Below are 18,461 nucleotides of genomic sequence, written 5' to 3'. Positions count from 1 at the left end.
TTAGACTGTAGGGTACAGACAAACCATTGGAGCTGCTACAGGAAATCAGAGCATGTGGGGTGAACAGAGAGGGCTAGATAAAATATGAGGAAGCAAAGTGTAGTCCGGGGGAGGTGGTGGGGTCTAGTGTGAGCCAGCACACATTTGCTGAGGAGCACTGCGGGGCCAAGGCCCAGCTGGTCTGAAGTAGAGTGTTCTTGAGCCAAGGGGATGGATCTTTGAGATGTGCTTTGTTCCCTGGGCTGGGTCCTTGCCACGGGGCTGCTACCCACGTAGAGCTTCGAGCCTTGGACGCTTGTCCATAGGCAAGTGACTGACACCTCAAGGCTAGAATTGCTATCTGAAAAGCGGCAAATCACACACCAAGGGGCCTTTTTGGAGTTGGCCAAACCATTATGAGCTATAGTAAGCTCTGGACCCTGGACCATGGGAGCAGACTCAGGGATAATTGTCTTTTTGCCTTTCGATGGAATGCTCTTGGTAAACCGGAGATAATCCTCATCAACCGGCCATGTTGGGCATTGCTTCTTGTCTCCCTGGGCCGTTTCAAAAAAATGTAATCTTGTGTATTTTGACTCCTGCCCTGTGAAGTAGAAGCAAATGAAACGCTTGCCCCTGATGAATATTTACACCTACTCACAAATGCAAGCAGGTTCTTTCAAAACTGAGACCTAGAGAAGCAGACAGAATGGAGCAAGTCAGTGGTACCAGCCAGCCAAGAAGGTGTGTTTCCCCCCTGCCCCCAATCTGGTGCCCAGGCTGCCAGCAATGTTTGCTGCAGAGAGACGTTGTCTTCTCGGGCCCAGACCCTCTCCTCAAGCCATCCTTCCTGGCATCTGTCTGACAAGAGGGCATATCCAGGCAGGGTCAGCTACTGACTGCCAACAGCTGAAACATTAAGGGAAGTGGGATGAAAAACAGCCCACAGATGGGTTCCGGGTGAGGAGGAAAGCCACGGATTATACCAGGGCGTGAGCTTTCAGCACTTTCTTCCACTCTGCTCTCCAGCTGGACCAGCAGATGACTGTTTCTTCTCACTCGGCACCTTCTTGCTTGGGACAGAGTGTTGTGTCTGTGTGTTGAGCTGCAAAGTGATCTGAATCTGCTGCAAGAATTTCCTGGCCTGGGCCCCCATGGGGGGTAGGGGGTGGGTGTTGGGGTTTGGGCTGGGGAGCGCGAGTAGGGAGGCCACTAATCTTGCAGAAGTTGTGGGCCTGAATCCAGTCTTCTTGAAGATTCTGAGCAGGGAAATCCTCCCTGCCATCACCCCACCCCCTCATTACACTCGGCAGTCTGGCAGACCTGCCCGGTCTCCCAAGGTGGGTACCCCGTGGCATGGCCACGGAACACCAGACAAAACTATGACTTGGGATTGAGCTCGCCACCCCACCGCACCCCAGCCCTTCCCCTTTGTGGATTCTTTCCTTTTTCGTTTACCTTTCCTTCTTTGCCTGCCTCCCTGTCACCTTGACCAGCACCTTCATTTTGTCCTGGCCCCGCCCCACTCCCATACTTAGCCCTGGTGTCCGTGTTGTAGGATGTTTAGTGGTTTCGTTTTATTGTTAACAACTTTATTGAGATATAATTCACATACCATTTACGCTCTTAAAGTGTATGGTTTAGTTGGGTTTAGTGTCATCACAAGGTACCACTGTCACCACTGTCCAGTTCCAGAATATTTTCCTCATCCCCAAAAGAAACCTCATACCGACTGGCAGTCACCCCCCACCCACCCTCCCCATAGCTCCTGGCATCCACTGATCTACTTTCTGTCTCTCTGAATTTGCCTGTTCTGGCCCTTTCATATAAGCAGAAACAGACATTATGTGACTAGCTTTATTCCTCAGCCTAATGTTTTCGAGGGTGATCTATTCTAACTGAATAGTATTGTGCTGTTATGGATATACTGATCGTTTTATGTATTGATAGACACTTGTGTTGTTTTCACTTTTCGGCCATTGTGAATATCGCTGCTGTGAAGATTTGCATACCTAATCTGAGTCCCAGCTTTGACTCCTCTTGGGTACATGCCCAGCAGTGAAATTACTGGTTCAGGAGGTAACTCTATATTGAACTTGGAGGAACTGCCAGACTGTTTTCCATTTTACACCACTTTATACTGTTACGCTCCCACCAGCAGTGGATGAGGCTTCTGATTTCTCCATGTCCTCGCCAACAATTGATGTTATTTCTTTTTTAATGATAGCCATCCTCAGTGGGTGTGAAGTGGTAGCACACTGTGGGTGTGATGATGGGTGTGCTCTTCATCAGGGGACTCCTTTCCAGTCTTTGGTACTCTCTAGTGTGAACTCATTAAACCTCTGAAAAAGGCAAAGCCCTTTTCTGACTAATGCTTGAACCTGGGGCCATGTCGGGCATTCTGGTGGAGCAAAGTGGAAGAGAGTTTAGGGACAGAGTAGGCTTGCCACCTTTGGGAGCTCTGCTGTACCAGGAAGGGCCAGTCAGCCCAGAGTACCGGCATAAGAGGATTCTTGGTGAATGTGATGGCTCAGAGGTGACTTTCTAGTCACCACTCAGAATCTGGCCATTTTCGAGAAGTTCTAAGGGGCAGTGGAAAACAATTGTATTAGCTTGGGCTTCTGGAACAAAAATACCAGAGATTGAGTAGCTTCACCATAAACATTTAGTTCTCACAGTTCTGGTGGCTGGGAAGTCCAAGATCAAATGGCCAGCATATGTGGTGTCTGGTGAGACCTAAGTTCATGGCTTACAGGTAGCCACCTTCATGCTGAAAAAAGAGATCACCTCCCTCCCATCTGGTCTCTTCTGATAAGGGCACTAATCCCATTTGGGAGGGCTCTGCCATCTTGACCTAATTCCCTCCCAAAGGCCCCACCTCCTTTTTTGTCTTCTCCTTCAAGTTTGTATTTAAATTCCAGTTAGTTAACATGCAATGTATTATTAGCTTCACATATACAATTTACTGATTCAACACTTCCATACAACACCTAGTGCTCATCACAACAAGTGTACTCCTTCCTCCTCATCAGCTATTTTCCCCTTACCCCCACCCACCTCCCTTCTGGAAACCATCAGCAGGCTCCCTGTAGTTAAGACTCTGTTTCTTGGTTTGCCTCTCTCACTCTTTTGTTTTGTTTCTGAAATTGCACATCGGAATGAAATCATATGATACTTGTCTCTGACTGACTGATTTCACTTAGCATTATATTCTCTAGCTCCATCCACATCATTGCAAATGGCAAGATTTTGTTCATTTTGGTAGCTGAGTAATATTCCACTGCATACACGTACCACTTCTTTATCCCTTCATCAGTTGATGGACATTGGGGTTCTTTCCATAGTTTGGTTATTGTGGACATTGCTGCTATAAACATCAGGGTTCATGTATCCCTTTGAATAGTATTTTTGTATCCTTTGGTAAATACTTAGTGGTGCAATTGCCAGATCATGGGGTAGCTCTATTTTTAACTTTGTGAGGAACCTCCATACTGTTTTCCAGAGTGGCTGCACCAGCTTGCATTCCCATCAACAGTGTAGGAGGGTTCCCCTTTCTCTGGATCTTCGCCAACATCTGTTGTTTTCTGTGTTGTTCACTCTAGCCGTTCTGACTGGTGTGAGGTGATTATCTCATTGTAGTTTTGATTTGTATTTCCCTGATGATGCGTCATATTGAGCATTTTTTCATGTATCTGTTAGCCATCTGTAGGTCTTCTTTTTTTAAAGATTTTATTTATTTAAGAGATCACACACATGAGCAGGGGGAGGAGCAGAGGAAGAGGAGGAAGCAGACTCCCCTCTGAGCAGGGAGCCCAATGTGGGGGCTCCTGAGCCTAAGGCAGACACTTAACCAACTGAGCCACCTAGGTGCCCCATCTTCCTTTTTTTTTAAGATTTTATTTTTTTTTTATTAGAGAGAGAGACAGAGAGAGGGGGAGAGTGCAAGAAGGCGGAGGGGGAGAGGGAGAGAGAGAATCTCAAGCAGATTCCATGCTGAGCACAGAGCCTAATGTGGGGTTCAGTCTTACGACTCTAAGATCATGACCTGAGTCAAAATCAAGAGTCAGATGCTTAACTGACTGAGCCACCTAGGCACCTTCTTTGGAAAAGTGTCTATTCCTGTCTTCTGCAAAGGCCCCACTCCTAATACCATCATACTGGAGATTAGGTTTTTAACATATGAATCTGTGGGGCAGGGAGAACATAGACATTCAGTCTAATGCAAGCACCTGCCGTAAAGATTAGGCAGCCCCACATCTCTTCTCTTAGCGACCTACTTCCTGCCTTCCAGAAATTCTATTTTTTATAGCTAATAGTAATAGAACAATAGCAGCATTTACTAAGCATTAATACTCACCCAGTTCTATGGCTAGCACATTATCTTGTTGGTGCTTCACAGCAACGTATGAGGTAGATCTTGTTATCAGCTCCATTTTATAGATGAGGGAACTGAGACTCAGTAATGTGAAATGAGTTGCTAAGCTAATCCGTGGCAACTAATTAATAGTGGAGCTGGAATTTGGACCCAAATGGGAAACTGAAGTCAGGCCTCTCCTCCCAGTTGGACAGACCTTGGAGGCTGTATTCAGTCATCTCCCCCACATAAGCCCTAAGTTCTGGAAGGTTCTGTATCTCTTGCCTCATGCTCTACAGCTTCGTTATGGGTAAAGCACCAGAAGCCCACATAACGATTTCATTATCTAGAAAAACAACCTGTTTCCAAAAGTTGTCTTCCCTTGGCACCTTGGTATGAATTAAGGAGATAGATAGGTCCCAATCCTCACTACCAAGACCTCAATGTGATGGGCCAGAGAAGAGTTAAGTTTCCATAGAGGACAGTTGGAGAAAGATCTGGAAATCTTAGGTCTCTGCCCCAGGAAAGCAGGTGCAGTTAAGCTGCCCCTTGGAGAGGCCAAGGGCAAAGAGAGGTAAGAGGGGTTGGAGCAATGAAAGGAAGAAATCATTGGGCTTCCAGCTCCTTGGGGAGTCTGCTTCTCCCTCTGACGTTCTCCTCTCTCATGCTCTCTCTCACTCATTCTCTCTCAAATAAATAAATAAAATCTTCTAAAAAAATGAAAGGAAGAAATCTAAATAGCAGGCATCCCAGGTGTGGCTGATGGACCCATTTGAAGCAGTACCTTTGCTCTTAGCATTCCAGAGAACAACTCACCTGAACCCAAATGGCCTCGGAGGCTGAGCACCTGTTCCTATTTGGAAGGGGACTAGACACAGCCACTGTTTGGGATGCATTCGTTCTGCAGGATTTATTTTGTCCTTGCTTTACGCAGCACCCAGCTGTCCCTCCGTCTGCTACGGCAGCACCTCTTGAAGGAGCATAGTGGTTTCCCATGGCACCCTTAGTCTTCTGCTTTCTTCCCATCTGGGCCAAGGCCAAAAGGTGACCCAAATTTATATGCTTTAAAATAATTTGTTTCAGAAAGCGCTGTACTAGCTCCCACTGTCCAGAGGTGTTGAATAGTGTCGGGAAGAGAGAACCATCTCATTGTGGTCGGACTGGGAACACAGAGTCCTAGCTAGGATCTGTCCCACGAGTAGGAGTAGAGAACTGTGACCAGCTTGGTAGGATTGATTTTCTATGGTTGGAAGGGGCTCGAAATATTCACCTAGTCTAGCCTTTGGCCTTCAAGTAGGATTTTTATTTTCCAACAGAAACTCTCCAAACTGAACTTTGGAATGAGAAATACGGTTAAGGATTACTTTCTAGTGTCTAACCTAAATTGTTCGTGATGCAGGTGACATTTCTTCCCATTTGACGTTGTTTGGCAATTGGTGATAATCTGACCTCCCAGCCTCAAGGCTTATGAGTTATCTAAGTATGTTAGCAATTAACATCTTTTAATGCCAGCCCCTCCAATGAAAGCAGGATTCTCCTTGAAGTCAGGGTTATGTCTTATTTACCTCTGCAGCTCCAACCCAGCAAAGTACCAATTATTGTCAAGGTAAGCTTGAGGACCTGTTTGTGCTGGGTATAGTCAAATCCCCCATAAGCAGATGTTAAATGAAGAAGGGGGGAAAAAAGGAAAATAGTCTCTTAACTGTTGTTAACCCCAGAGTGCTTACCGTACACATAAGCACAAAGCAATCGCCATTTAATTAACTGTCCAGTTATCCATGGAAGCAAGGAAATCCTTCTATGTTCTTCTGTGGTCCTTCTTTCTATACCAGCACCACTTACCATTTACTGTGGACATTATTATGTACTGGATACTTTGGGGCTTTTTAAAATAAGTGATCTCTAAACCTCATAGTCTTGTAAGGTAGAGGGCATTCTCATTTTGAAGACAAGGAAACCAAGGCACAAAGAGATCAAGTAACCTTCCCAAGGTCACAGATCAAAGACATGCCAAAGCTGGGTTTTTTGCCTAATGTTTGCAGACCCCAGATACCAGATTCGATTCTTTTTGTTTGCGTTGATGTGAGACAGAGCAGAAAACACTGCCTACAAGCAACACCCCATTTCAGGACTTCTTTCCTTGCCCCTTCCTTTGGCCTGTTCCTTCTCATGTTTCTGAGATCTAGGGTCAAACCCTTTGAACTATATGGTTCTGTGTTCTGTGTGTGTATCATCATAATTAAAGAGAAGACAAACTCTTAGTTCAAGCCTTCTATCGTCATCTCTAAATTCCCTCTCCACCACACCTCCAACATGGTCTGCAGATGTGCTGGGACCACACCAGCAGAATGACCGAGAACCAGACTGGAAACATTAGCACCAGGCTCAGCCATCAAGTGTCAAGTAGGAACCCAAGTAACAGTAGTGATGGGCGAGAGAAGGGAGGGACTTGGAGTCCAGGAGATTGGCAACTGATCCCTGGAAGCTCTGGAGAGGTTTGCATTTCTCTCATAAACACTGGGAGCTGATTTGTCTCCTGACATACAAGCAGCCTTCCTGACTTGCCAAGAAGTGGCCTGCTAAGAAAATAGAAATTTGAGGGTAGGGAGAGTAGAGAAGTCAGCAGCCAGCATGAGGATTTTGGGTTCTGGAGGTTGGGAAGAAGGCCAGTGCCAGGAGGGGAGAGAATGGTGTACCAAAGGAAGTGGGATAGGACCACAGACTTCTTGGTAAAATTTGCCAGTTTCTCTGAAGAGCAAAAAAACAAAACAAAACAAACTTGTGGCAAAGTTATTCATACTGAGATGTTCTGGACCATGTGTAACCTCTCACAGAAATACTGGGATTATAAAAATCTGATTGCAAAAGGCAACCATTTATCCCAAAGGAATGGACTTCTAGTGATGACATTTTAGGCACCAGTGAGTTCAAAAGAAGGGAGAGATAGGGAGGATAGGGGAGCGTTTTTCCAAGCCCCCCAGAAGTGATAGTTCTGCTACATGTGAGACCATCCCTAATGAGGAGGGAAGGAACAGTTTTTTTCCCAGCACAACTGTAGTCACGTGACTTCGCCCTTGTCTGCTGACCCCACCATGTCCTCGTCCCACTCCTCCTCAGAGTACCATTGCCCTGAGGGGCCCTGAGGTCAGCTTGCCTTGGACTGATTTTCTTCCAGTATTTAGTCAGGAACACCGAATGTGTTCCAGGAATAGTTGATTAGAAGCCCAGCCACCTTGGAAAATCTAGGAAGGGAGAGGGTAGAGTACCAGGTGGCCTTCTTTGCTTCGGTGGCACCCTGCATGCTGTGTTGGCCCATTCTAAAGATGCAAGAGGAGATTTGAGTCTCATGTCCCATTTTTTTTTTTATGAAGCAACTACCCATTTTCATTCAGTAAAACTGCAGATTACAAGTCACTTCTCCAATTTAATTACTTTTTTCTTATTTATTTCCAGGAGTGTGCATTCTTTACTTTGTGTTCTAAATTGGGAATGGAAGGGCCTTGCTGTTCCACTTTACTATACAGCTAGCGTTTGTGTTCATGCCCATTTAATTAATTTATTATTATGGTGATTTGGGGTTTTTATCCACTAAGTTTGGGGGTGCCTTTTTTCGTGTATATGTTTAATTCTAGTATAATTAACATACAGTGCTATATTAGTTTCAGGTGTACAATATAATGATTCAACAATTCCATACATCCCATTCTTAGAAAAACTGGGGCCCAAAGGGGTAAAGTGACTTGGCAAGGTTAGGGAAAGTGGTTACCCACCCTGGGGTTTTTGACTCCATGATCCTACCTCCAAGTTTAAGAAAACAATCTTTTCTTTAGTAAAAACTGTATATGTCTAAGGTGTAAAATATACTGATTCGATATACATATTTATATATATTGAAATGATTATTAAAGTCAAGCTAATTAGCATCATCTCCTCACATAGTTATCATTTACTTTGTGGGGAGAACACCTGAAATCTCTCTTAGCAAATGTCCGGGATACAATCTAGTATTATTAATTATACTCATCATGCTATACATTAGATCTCTAGACATATTCATCTTATGTAACTGCAACTTTATACACTTTGACCAACATCTCCCCCATTTCCCCCACCCCCGGGGTAACCACCATTCTACTCTCTGCTTCTTTTTTTTAATATAATTTTTTATTTTTTATTAACATATAATGAATTATTAGCCCCAGGGGTACAGGTCTGTGAATCACCACGTTTACACACTTCACAGTACTCACCATAGCACATACCTTCCCCAATGTCCATAACCCCAACACCCTCTCCCTACCCCCTACCCCCAGCAACCCTCAGTTTGTTTTGTGAGATTAAGAGTCTCTTATGGTTTGTCTCCCTCCCCATCCCATCTTATTTCATTTATTCTTTTCCTACCCCCCAAACCCCCCACATTGCCTCTCAACTTCCTCGTATCAGGGAGATCATATGATAATTGTCTTTCTCTGATTGACTTATTTTGCTAAGCATAATACCCTCTAGTTCCAACCACGTCGTCACAAATGACAAGATTTCATTTCTTTTGATGGCTGCATAGTATTCCATTGTGTGTGTGTGTGTGTGTGTGTGTGTGTGTGTGTGTGTATATATATATATATCCCATCTTCTTTATCCATTCATCTGTTGATGGACATCTAGGTCCTTTCCATAGTTTGGCTATTTTGGCATTGCTGCTATAAACATTCGGATGTATGTGCTGCTTCGGATCACTACATTTGTATCTTTAGGGTAAGTATCCAGTAGTGTGATTGCTGGGTTGTAGGGTAGCTCTATTTTCAACTTTTTGAGGAACCTCCATGCTGTTTTTCAGAGTGGTTGCACCAGCTTGTATTCCCACCAACAGTGTAGGAGAGTTCCCCTTTCTCCGCATCCTCGCCAGCAAATGTCATTTCCTGACTTGTTAATTTTAGCCATTCTGACTGGTGTGAGGTGGTATCTCATTGTGGTTTTGATTTGTATTTCCCTGATACCGAGTGATGTGGAGCACTTTTTCATGTGTCTGTTGGCCATCTGGATGTCTTCTTTGCAGAAATATCTGTTCACGTCCTCTGCCCATTTCTTGATTGGATTATTTGTTCTTTGGGTGTTGAGTTTGATAAGTTCTTTATAGATTTTGGATACTAGCCCTTTATCTGATATGTTGTTTGCAAATATCTTCTCCCATTCTGTCAGTTGTCTTTTGGTTTTGTTGAAGATCAAAAGCTTTTGCACAGCAAAGGAAACAGTCTACTCTCTGCTTCTATATATTCAATGTGTTTTTAGATTTCACAAAAAATGTGACCATACAATTTTTTTTCTTTCTGTATCTGCCTTATTTCACTTAGCATAATGTCCTCCAGGTTCAGTCATGTTGTTGTAAGTGGCAAGATGTCTTTTTTAAGGTTCAATAATATTCCCTTGTATGTATGTACCACTGTTTCTTTATCTACTCATTGACTGACTGACATTTAGGCTGTTTCTTTACCTTGGCTATTGTGAATAATGCTGCAATGAGCATGGGATGCAGTAAACATGGAAACACAGATATCTCTTCCAGGTATGGATTTCATTTCCTTTCCATCTGCCAGTGTGTAACACCCACCTCTGTAAAAAGAGCACAAACTTCAAGACAGGAAAACTATTTCTGAGTTGGCTTTCCTGTTTAATATCTGGGTGGCATGGGCCACATCTTTTGGGATATCAATAACTTCATTTCTGTAATTCTCTCACCACTCTATTAGGGTTATTAAAAGAATGAAATAAGAGTAAATGGAAAGATACTAAGATAAATGTATTGTGTAAAACTAGCGGTAAGCATACTCATAATTGGTTTCTTTTTCTTTGATTCTGTTTTGTCTTTCTATCTTTTGCTTTCTCCCCATCTCCTGTTGGGTAGATTAATAGACTCTATGCCAGGCTACTCTGAAGACTGTTGCAAGAAAGACTCTCAAGATCATGATTCCACTGGAAAACCTCACCCTGCAGTTGCTTCCCCGTCGATCCCTTGGTAGAAGGCCCATTTCAAAAATCAATCCACATTCTTCTGTAGCAAAATAATTCCAACCTTCTTTTTTCTTTTGGCATTCCAAAGATCTGTCGACTCCTGTAAGAGTCATGGTTGATATTCTTTTGTAGGTCATCCCAGTTTTCCTTCACCACAAAATACTGAGATTTGGTATAATTAGAGCCCGGAGGGGTGAATGGGCCTGCCCCTGTCCTTTCTCCAGTGAATTTTACTCCTGTGTACCAGCTGCAGCTGTCTGGTACCTGTGGGCCGGAGCATGCACTTAGGGTCAACTGGAGAGTTAAACATGCTCTAGAAGCTAAGACTTCTTTTTTTTTTCTTTTGTTTAGGATTTATTTATTTGAGAGAGAACATGCAAGTGAGGGGAGTGGCAGAGGGAGAGGGAGAGAGAGAGAATCTCAAGCAGACTTCCTGCTGAGCGTGGGGCTAGATCTCACCACCCTGAGATCATAACCTGAGTAAAAAAATCAAGAGTCAGACTCTTACCTAATGGAACCACCCAGGTGCCCCTAAGTCTTCTTTTTAAGGAACTACTTTTGTATTCTGTGAGAAGTCATTAATAATTAGTTAATACCCAAGGAATGAGTTACTCAGAACTCACAGCTAGATCAATTTACATAGCAAAGTATAGAATTGAGTTAGTTACACAAATTGCTGGAGCCAGAGTAAATGTGGTATCAGTTTCCTGGGTATTGTAGGCCAAAACATTCTAGGGGTACAACTCAGCCTTCATGTTCCACTGGTTTTGGTTTTTAAATTAAACGGTCCCTCCCTTGTTACAGGTTTGATATGGTAACATATCAAACCTTGATAGTGGGAAGGATGGAAGATTCTAGAATCAGTCAGACATCAGTTCAGAAGTTGGTGTTACTGAAGCTCACTAATTGTGAGACCTGGGGCAAGATAGTTGGTTTCTTAAGCTTTAGTTTCCCCATCAGCAAAATGGGCATAATCGTGTCCATTTCAGAATGTTACTAGTAAAAGCCAATGTAATCACGTATGGAAAAGCATTCACCATTGTTCCTTGTATATTAATTAGGGCTTAGTAAATGTGAGCTATTATTATTATTACTGCTATTACCATTACCCTTTATAATTTTCACCTATATCCTAACAATAATTTCATTCTGTTTTTTTCAAAAAATGAAAGATTTATATGATCTCAAGAGAAACCAGAGCATCATTCTGTTGTTTTAAATGGTTGTATTGAGGTATAACTAACCCATAAGATGGACTCATTTGCATCATACTTTTGACTAATGGGAAAGAAAGGATGGTCTAACTGTCTAAGCCTTAACCTAATGAAACACACAACTCCCTTGATTTCTCTTTTTCTGCTATTCTACAGCGGGTACTTTCCAAGCCCCATTTATATCTATTGTTTGTACATTAGCGATGAGTTTAATCTGGGGGCTTGTTCATTGCTGGGTGTGTGTGTGCACGCGTTGAGTGTGTAAAAAGACATCTTGAGACCATTGATTAGAATCAACTCATCAAATGCATTGGTGCATTAATATTTTGCTCCATGACAACCCTGCATTAGACACCACAGAGAAGAGGAACTCTATAAGGCAGCAACCCAGTCCTTAAAAAGCAGGACATACACATGTGTACCTAGGTTGAGAGAAAAAGATGGAATTTGGGGTCATCACTTACTACATCTGGGACTTCAGAAAAGTCAACCTCTGAGTCTTGTTATCCTCAAGTGAAAAATGGAGTTAGGGATCTGATTTACGTGGTTGATAGGGTTGTTATGAGGCTCCCTTATCAAAACGTATGTGAAATCTCTTCGTAAATTGTTGGCTAGGCGACTCTAAGTCACAAATGGGAGTTACAGTAACATTCAAGTGCTGGATTGTGTATTTCAGAAATCACATGTCTGGAGAGGGCTAGGTCGTGGGCTGGAGCTGTTAGGGAATACTTCATAGAGGAAAAGGGACTTTTCCTGAGCCTTCAAAATCAGACAGGACTTCAGCAGGTAGAAAAGAGTGGGAGGAGAGGGTGAGCTTAGTGATGGAATTAAAAATAAGCAAAGACTATGTATGTCAACCATATTTCATTAAAAAAAATAAGGCAGGGACTCCAGAGGCCAGATTAAGCATACAAGCACACACCAAGCGATATGAAACATGAAAGGGGGTAAAGTTACAAAGGCAGTTATAATTGATGGTTCCTCTTCTGAAAGGACTCCGTCCTTGCGGTCAAGTTAACATGTCATTCACCTGGTCTCTTAGCTCCGTGAATGCAGGGTCCTTGTCCTTCTCCGATTTCTCTCTCATGTCCATCATAGTACCTGGCACACAATAGGTGCTCAATAAATGCTCAGCAAATGAAAGAATAGATGGATGGTCATGCCCATTGCCATTCAGCCACTGAATCAGGGATTATCTTTTAACTCCCTCTGTGTGATACAGCCCCATCTGCTGTTGGGATTTATGAAATTCTTTGCAGTGAAGCCAATACTTGGTATGGTTTTTCTCCACCCTGTCCCAGAAGATTCCCTACCACCGGCGAACAATAAGGTGACCAGCAAGTCGTGTGAGTACAACGGGACCACTTACCAACACGGTGAGCTGTTCGTGGCTGAAGGGCTCTTTCAGAACCGGCAACCCAATCAGTGTACCCAGTGCAGCTGTTCGGTAAGACCTGGTGTCTTAATGTCCCTGCTAGCCCTACCCCAACACCAGAGCTCCTCCTGTACTTACACCTGTACTTGAAGCCTACACTATAAGGTGTTTGGAAGGAAGACGAATTGCATTTTTTTTTTTAAAGATTAATTGATTTATTTGAGAGAGAGAGAAAGAGAGCAAGCAGGGGCAGGGGCAGAGGGAGAAGGAAGGAATCTCAAGCCGACTCCCCGGTGAGCATGGAGCCCAACTCAGGGCTCGATCTCACGAACCGTGAGATCATGACCTGAGCCAAAAGCAAGAGTTGGACGCTCAACCGACTCAGCCACCCAGGACACCCCAAGGTGAATTGCATTTAAATCCTAATTTAAATCCTAATCCTGTCAGTCCAGACTCCCTGATTTTCATGAGCCCTGAACAATCCTGACCTATGTGAAAGAAATCAGACACAGTCATATCCTGGTCTTTATTAAAATGTTAGGACTGTTTAAATGCACAAATGTGAGTTGATGGTCTTGATCTGTCCTCCTTTTAACAATGGTGACCCCAGCAAAGCCTTCATCAAAAGAACTCAACTGTTTGAAGCCTTGGGGATGCTAGGGGCAGAAAAGTCATTGGTGCCATCTAAGGCCACTCAGTCCAATTCACAAAAGAATGGGGCTATCTCTTGTTTCCCATCTGATGTATTCTCCCAATCAGTTTGCTGCTGATGCCCTGCAGTGAGAACACTGTCAGCAAAACATGATTATTCCTCTGACCTAACCTGTCAGAAGAACCTTATATACCTTAGGAATAAAGTATATTGATTATATCTTCATGGAATTGTGCAGTCCAGAAAATATAAGAGGTGGAACCAGAAAATGGAAGAAAATGGCTGTTTCAACTGAAGTGTGAGGGAATGAAGTTCAATGTAGGAACTTTTTTGCTTGTAAGGGCATTAAACACTGGATTGCATGCAGAGGGAAGTTCTAGAATCTCTTCCCTTGGTGACTTTTAGTAAAAATATGGTATCTCGGTAGTTTGGGATAATTTGGTTGTGGCCTTCCCTTACTAATGACTTTTCAGGGACCTTTCTAGCCCCAGAGTAATATCTTTCTAAGAACAAGGTTTAGGGGCAGCTGGGTGGCTTTGATGGTTAAGCATCTGCATTTGGCTCAGGTCCTGATCTCAGGGTCCTGGCATCAAGCTCCATGGCGTTGGGCTCCCTGATCAGCAGGGAGCCTGCTTCTTCCTCTCCTTCTGCCCCTCTGCCTATTCGTGCTCTCTCTCTTTCTCTCTCTCTCTCTCTCTCTCTCTCTCTCAAATAAATGAATAAGGTATTTTAAAAAAACAAGGTTTAAGGAATGATGTTTGGAACATAGAACTTTAGGGAGTGGAAACTATGTAAAGACAGACATAGCAGGTAAATTTGCTCTTCTCCCTTGCCTTGTGCTGAATGGAACTGTCCATTCAGATCATCTTGTATAGTTTTATATTACCCCAGAGAGCTCACCTCCCTGGTTTGGAGCACTATAAAATGTGGCTCTCATGCAGATCTGCATTCCCTGAGATCCCAATATCCAGCTGGGGTGTGTTGGGAACCAGAGGATACAATGAACAGAAAAGAGAGGGAAAAGACCTTTTTGGGGGTTTGGCAGGCCGATGGTGGCCCTTACATGGACCGCTTTGTACCATCTTAGATGAGGAGGCCCAACAAGGAGGGCCAACTCTTCAGTAACATAGTCTCTGGCATGAAGAAATAGTAAACAGAAGAAAATAAAGCATAATAACATTTAGGAAGTGTCTAGAACTAACCATGGGAGAACACTGGGAAGGAGTGCCATGTTTCGAGTCCCTACTCATCCCAGGTCCCGAGCTAAGAAGCCTTTATGCTTATTCCCAGGTCCCCCTGACCTTTAATTCTGTTTCTCCTTGGCAGGAGGGGAATGTGTACTGTGGTCTCAAGACTTGCCCCAAGTTAACCTGTGCGTTCCCAGTCTCCGTTCCTGATTCCTGTTGCCGGCTGTGCAGAGGTATGTGTCCCAGATCCCAAGACAGAGGGATGTTGCCATACTGGATAGCAGGACTTAGTGGAGAAGGAAATGCCTGGCCAGTGTCATAAGCAAGGGAATTTTTCCATGGTCGCCTTAGATTTTAGCAGAGTTGGGGGGAAGCTAAGTCCATTCACCAAAGGGAGGAAGGAAACACTGATTTTAAGGGCCACTACCTGAAAGAAATTGCCCTGGTGTGTGGCAGGAGAGAGAGTGAGCATCATTTATGGAGAAAGTGAGTGTCTGTGTCGCTTCTGCCTTAATCCCTTCTAGCCAGGCCTCCATGTTACTGTCGTGTGAAATGCAAGCCATTTCCATGCACAACCTTAACAGGAAGAACGGGCTTTGCAAAGCCCTGACGTTTTGGAGACTGCACAGGGCAAATTAGGTAAAGTCTTTAAAACCTCAAATTTAGATAGATTCTTTAAAGCCCCACAGTCAAACAGTGACAAACTCAGGAAAAGCAAAATGGAAGGCAGAAGGCATCATTTTCGCAAATTATAGCCAAAATGTCACCGATGTTTTCTCAAGCTAGTGTTTTCTTATTTGGTTTCCATTATCTTTAATAGTGGTGCCATTTGTTTTCTCTCGAAGATCAAGAATAATCACCTTTCATTTCTCTTTTATTTCCTCTTCTCAAATTACTAAATCTATCAGTTGTCTTCTATATCCCTCTCCTTTCTGGCTTGCCCTCTAGCAGTATTCTAATTTCGTCTTTCCTTCCATCCAATCAACATATTTATTGAGCATCTACTCTAAGTTCAGCTCTGTGCCAGAAGCTAGATACATACTGGCAAGTAGAGTAAACATACAGGGCACTGTCAGACTATATTGCATCTTTATGCAAGTTACAAAGAGAATCCTTTTACTTAAGAGATTTTGCAACCATTTGCCAGAAAATCCTTGTGAATGCACCCCCTTCGGTGCAGCAAATTTGTGCAGTATCCTCTACAACCGTACATGGCATGCATAGCAGCAAAGATTGTTTCTTTGCTCTTACGGAATTCAAATTCTACCGGAGAAGGCCAATGATAAACAAACAAATAAAAATTGGAACAATGTCAGTACTATGAAGAAAATAAAGGACTAAGATAGGAAATAAGATAGGAAATAAGGACAGCATTTATATCAGGTGGTTGGGAAGGCCTCTCTGAGTGACATTTATGCTCAGACTTGGAAGATGAAAAAGAGCCATCCATGCAAAACTCCTGGGGGGAGAGCATTCTGGGCAGAAGAAAAGAAAATTCGGGGGCCTTACACAAGGAAGAGCTCAGAGCATTCAAGGCATCTGAGGATCTGTAGCTGGCCTGTAGTGATTGTAGTCAACCCTGGCTGGAGATGAGGCTGGAGAAGGGAACCGGGCTCAGACCATATAGGACCTTCAAAGCTGTGGGCTGGCATTTGTATTCAGTTTCTAAGTACCTTGGGAAGCCGCTGGAAAGTTGTGAGCAGGGCATAACATGAACCAGTGGATGTCTTAAAAGACCTCATTGGCTATTGCATCTACACTTGATTAGAGGGAGGCAGCAAAGCAAGGGGAGAGGCCAGGAAGAAGGGTAGTGCAGTAGCCTGTCTTATGTGAGAGGGCAGGTGCCTGTTTTGGGGGACACAGTAGAGAATAGTGGTTCAGACTGGAGCCTCTGGAATCAGGCTGCCTTGGCTCTAAGCCCAGTCCTGCTACTCTCTAGCTGGATAATCATGAGCAGTGCGTTCAGCCTTTCTAACAATCTTTATAGGGAGAATGTTGTTAGCACCTACTTCCAAGTGCTTATGAGGTTTCAATGAGATCATGCAGGAAAATGACCTAGCACCACGTCTTATATAGGGTGAGGACTGCAGAATGAGAAACAGATCAATATGAAATATATTTAGGGCATTGCTTTTTGACCATGGGTGCTTATTGGAATTACCTTGATAGATTTATGTTCAGGCTGGGGGTGGAGGGTGAGGGAGGTGATTTCAATGTGCAGCCAAATTTGAGAAGCACTGAGTTAGAGGTGGGGGAAATGATACGATTTACTGAGAGGGGATAGGTAGATGACTCCTGTACACTACTGCTAGCTTCATCTTGCAGAAAGATACCCTTAACCATACTACACCTCTACTCAGAAGTCTTTGTGCTGGGGCACCTGGCTGACTCAGTTGCTAGAGCATGTGACTCTTGATCTCGGGGTCATGAGTTCAATCCCCATGTTGGGATAGAGCTTACTTTAAAAAAAAAAAGTATTTGTGCTGATACATACTGTACTTACTAAGGCCAGTCAGTTTTTTTTTTTCCTTGAGAGAGAGAGTGTGTGTGAGCATGCAAGTGGGATGGGTGCGGGGAGGGGCAGAGGGGGAGAGAGAGGGAATCCTAAGCAGACTCCACGCTCAGTGTGGAGCCCAATGTGGAGCTTGATCTCATGACCCTGAGATCATGACCTGAGCCGAAATCAAGATTCGGGCACTCAACTGACTGAGCCACCTGGGCACCCTACCAGTCACAGTTCTAAATACTTTATCGACATTAACTCATTTACTCCTATAATGACCCTGTGTGATGAGTATGATCAGTATTCCCGTTTTATGGATGATGAAACTGAGGCAGAGAGAAGTTAATAGCCTTGTTAGTGAGTTAGTGAGTTAGTGAGTCCAGATGCCAGGCTCTTCCCCACTTTACTCTGCTGCTGAAAAGAATGGCTCCCTGTTGCCAGGGGTACACACCAACCCCTGCCTCAGACAGTGAAGGCCTTCTATCCAGTAGCTTCAACTTAGCTTTCTAGGCCCACATTCTTCGATTCACACACCTCAGGTTCCACTCCCAGTGTCCCTGTGCTCTCTTGTCTTTGTGCCTTCACTCTACCCCCTCAAGATTTCTCCAACTGTAGTGTGCTTCAAAATCACCTGGAGAACTTTCAGAGCATCAGACAACAGTTGCGTAATTCAACAGCTTTGGGGTAGGGTCCTGGTATGTGCATGTCAGCAGGCCCCACTGTCCACTCAGAGGCTGGTGGTCCATAGATTCCTCTTTGAGAATCCATTCTTGAGACCAAATGGATGACTGGAGGCAGCCCTGAATAGTGGTTTCTGTTTGATTTTAGTCCACTTAAATTTATCATATTAAAAGTCTGAATCCTGGAAGCAATAGAAAAGTAACAAATGTTACTCTCTGAATGGTCAGAGTATCTACTTCCAACCATTGGGCAACCAACTTTGAGACGAATGTGTGACAGTCATTTCATGGGAAGGAACTGGGAGGTCAAGGGAACAAAATGGCTGCCTATTTAAGAACCGCACATGTACAGCTGGACCTTAGAGGAGGGAAAATTGCCTCTTTCTGGAAAAGCCTTTCCCTTCCATTTCTGCCTTTGGAAATCCTACAGGTTTCTCGAGACATAGCTCAAACACTGCCTCCACAGATTCTGACACAGGCCGTCCTCTGGGTGAATTATGATAAATATTAG

At 43.8% G+C, this 18,461-nt stretch overlaps 1 protein-coding gene across 1 annotated transcript in view; it reads left to right on the top strand.

Annotated features, from left to right (window-relative positions):
* Positions 1–18,461, top strand: part of CHRDL1 (chordin like 1) — a gene marked incomplete at its 5' end in the record, with an annotated part of 113,785 nt that overhangs the window by 59,503 nt on the left and 35,821 nt on the right. The window contains 2 exons of the mRNA XM_080795347.1: positions 12,855–13,000; positions 14,907–15,000. Of these exons, the coding sequence (XP_080651473.1) occupies positions 12,855–13,000; positions 14,907–15,000 (240 nt within the window). The remainder of the gene's footprint in view (positions 1–12,854; positions 13,001–14,906; positions 15,001–18,461) is intronic.

Source organism: Martes martes (genome assembly GCF_963455335.1).
Source record: "Martes martes genome assembly, chromosome: X".
NCBI lineage: Eukaryota > Metazoa > Chordata > Mammalia > Carnivora > Mustelidae > Martes > Martes martes.
The sequence above is the reverse complement of the archived record's forward strand: the minus strand, read 5'-3'. Positions and strand labels throughout refer to the sequence as shown.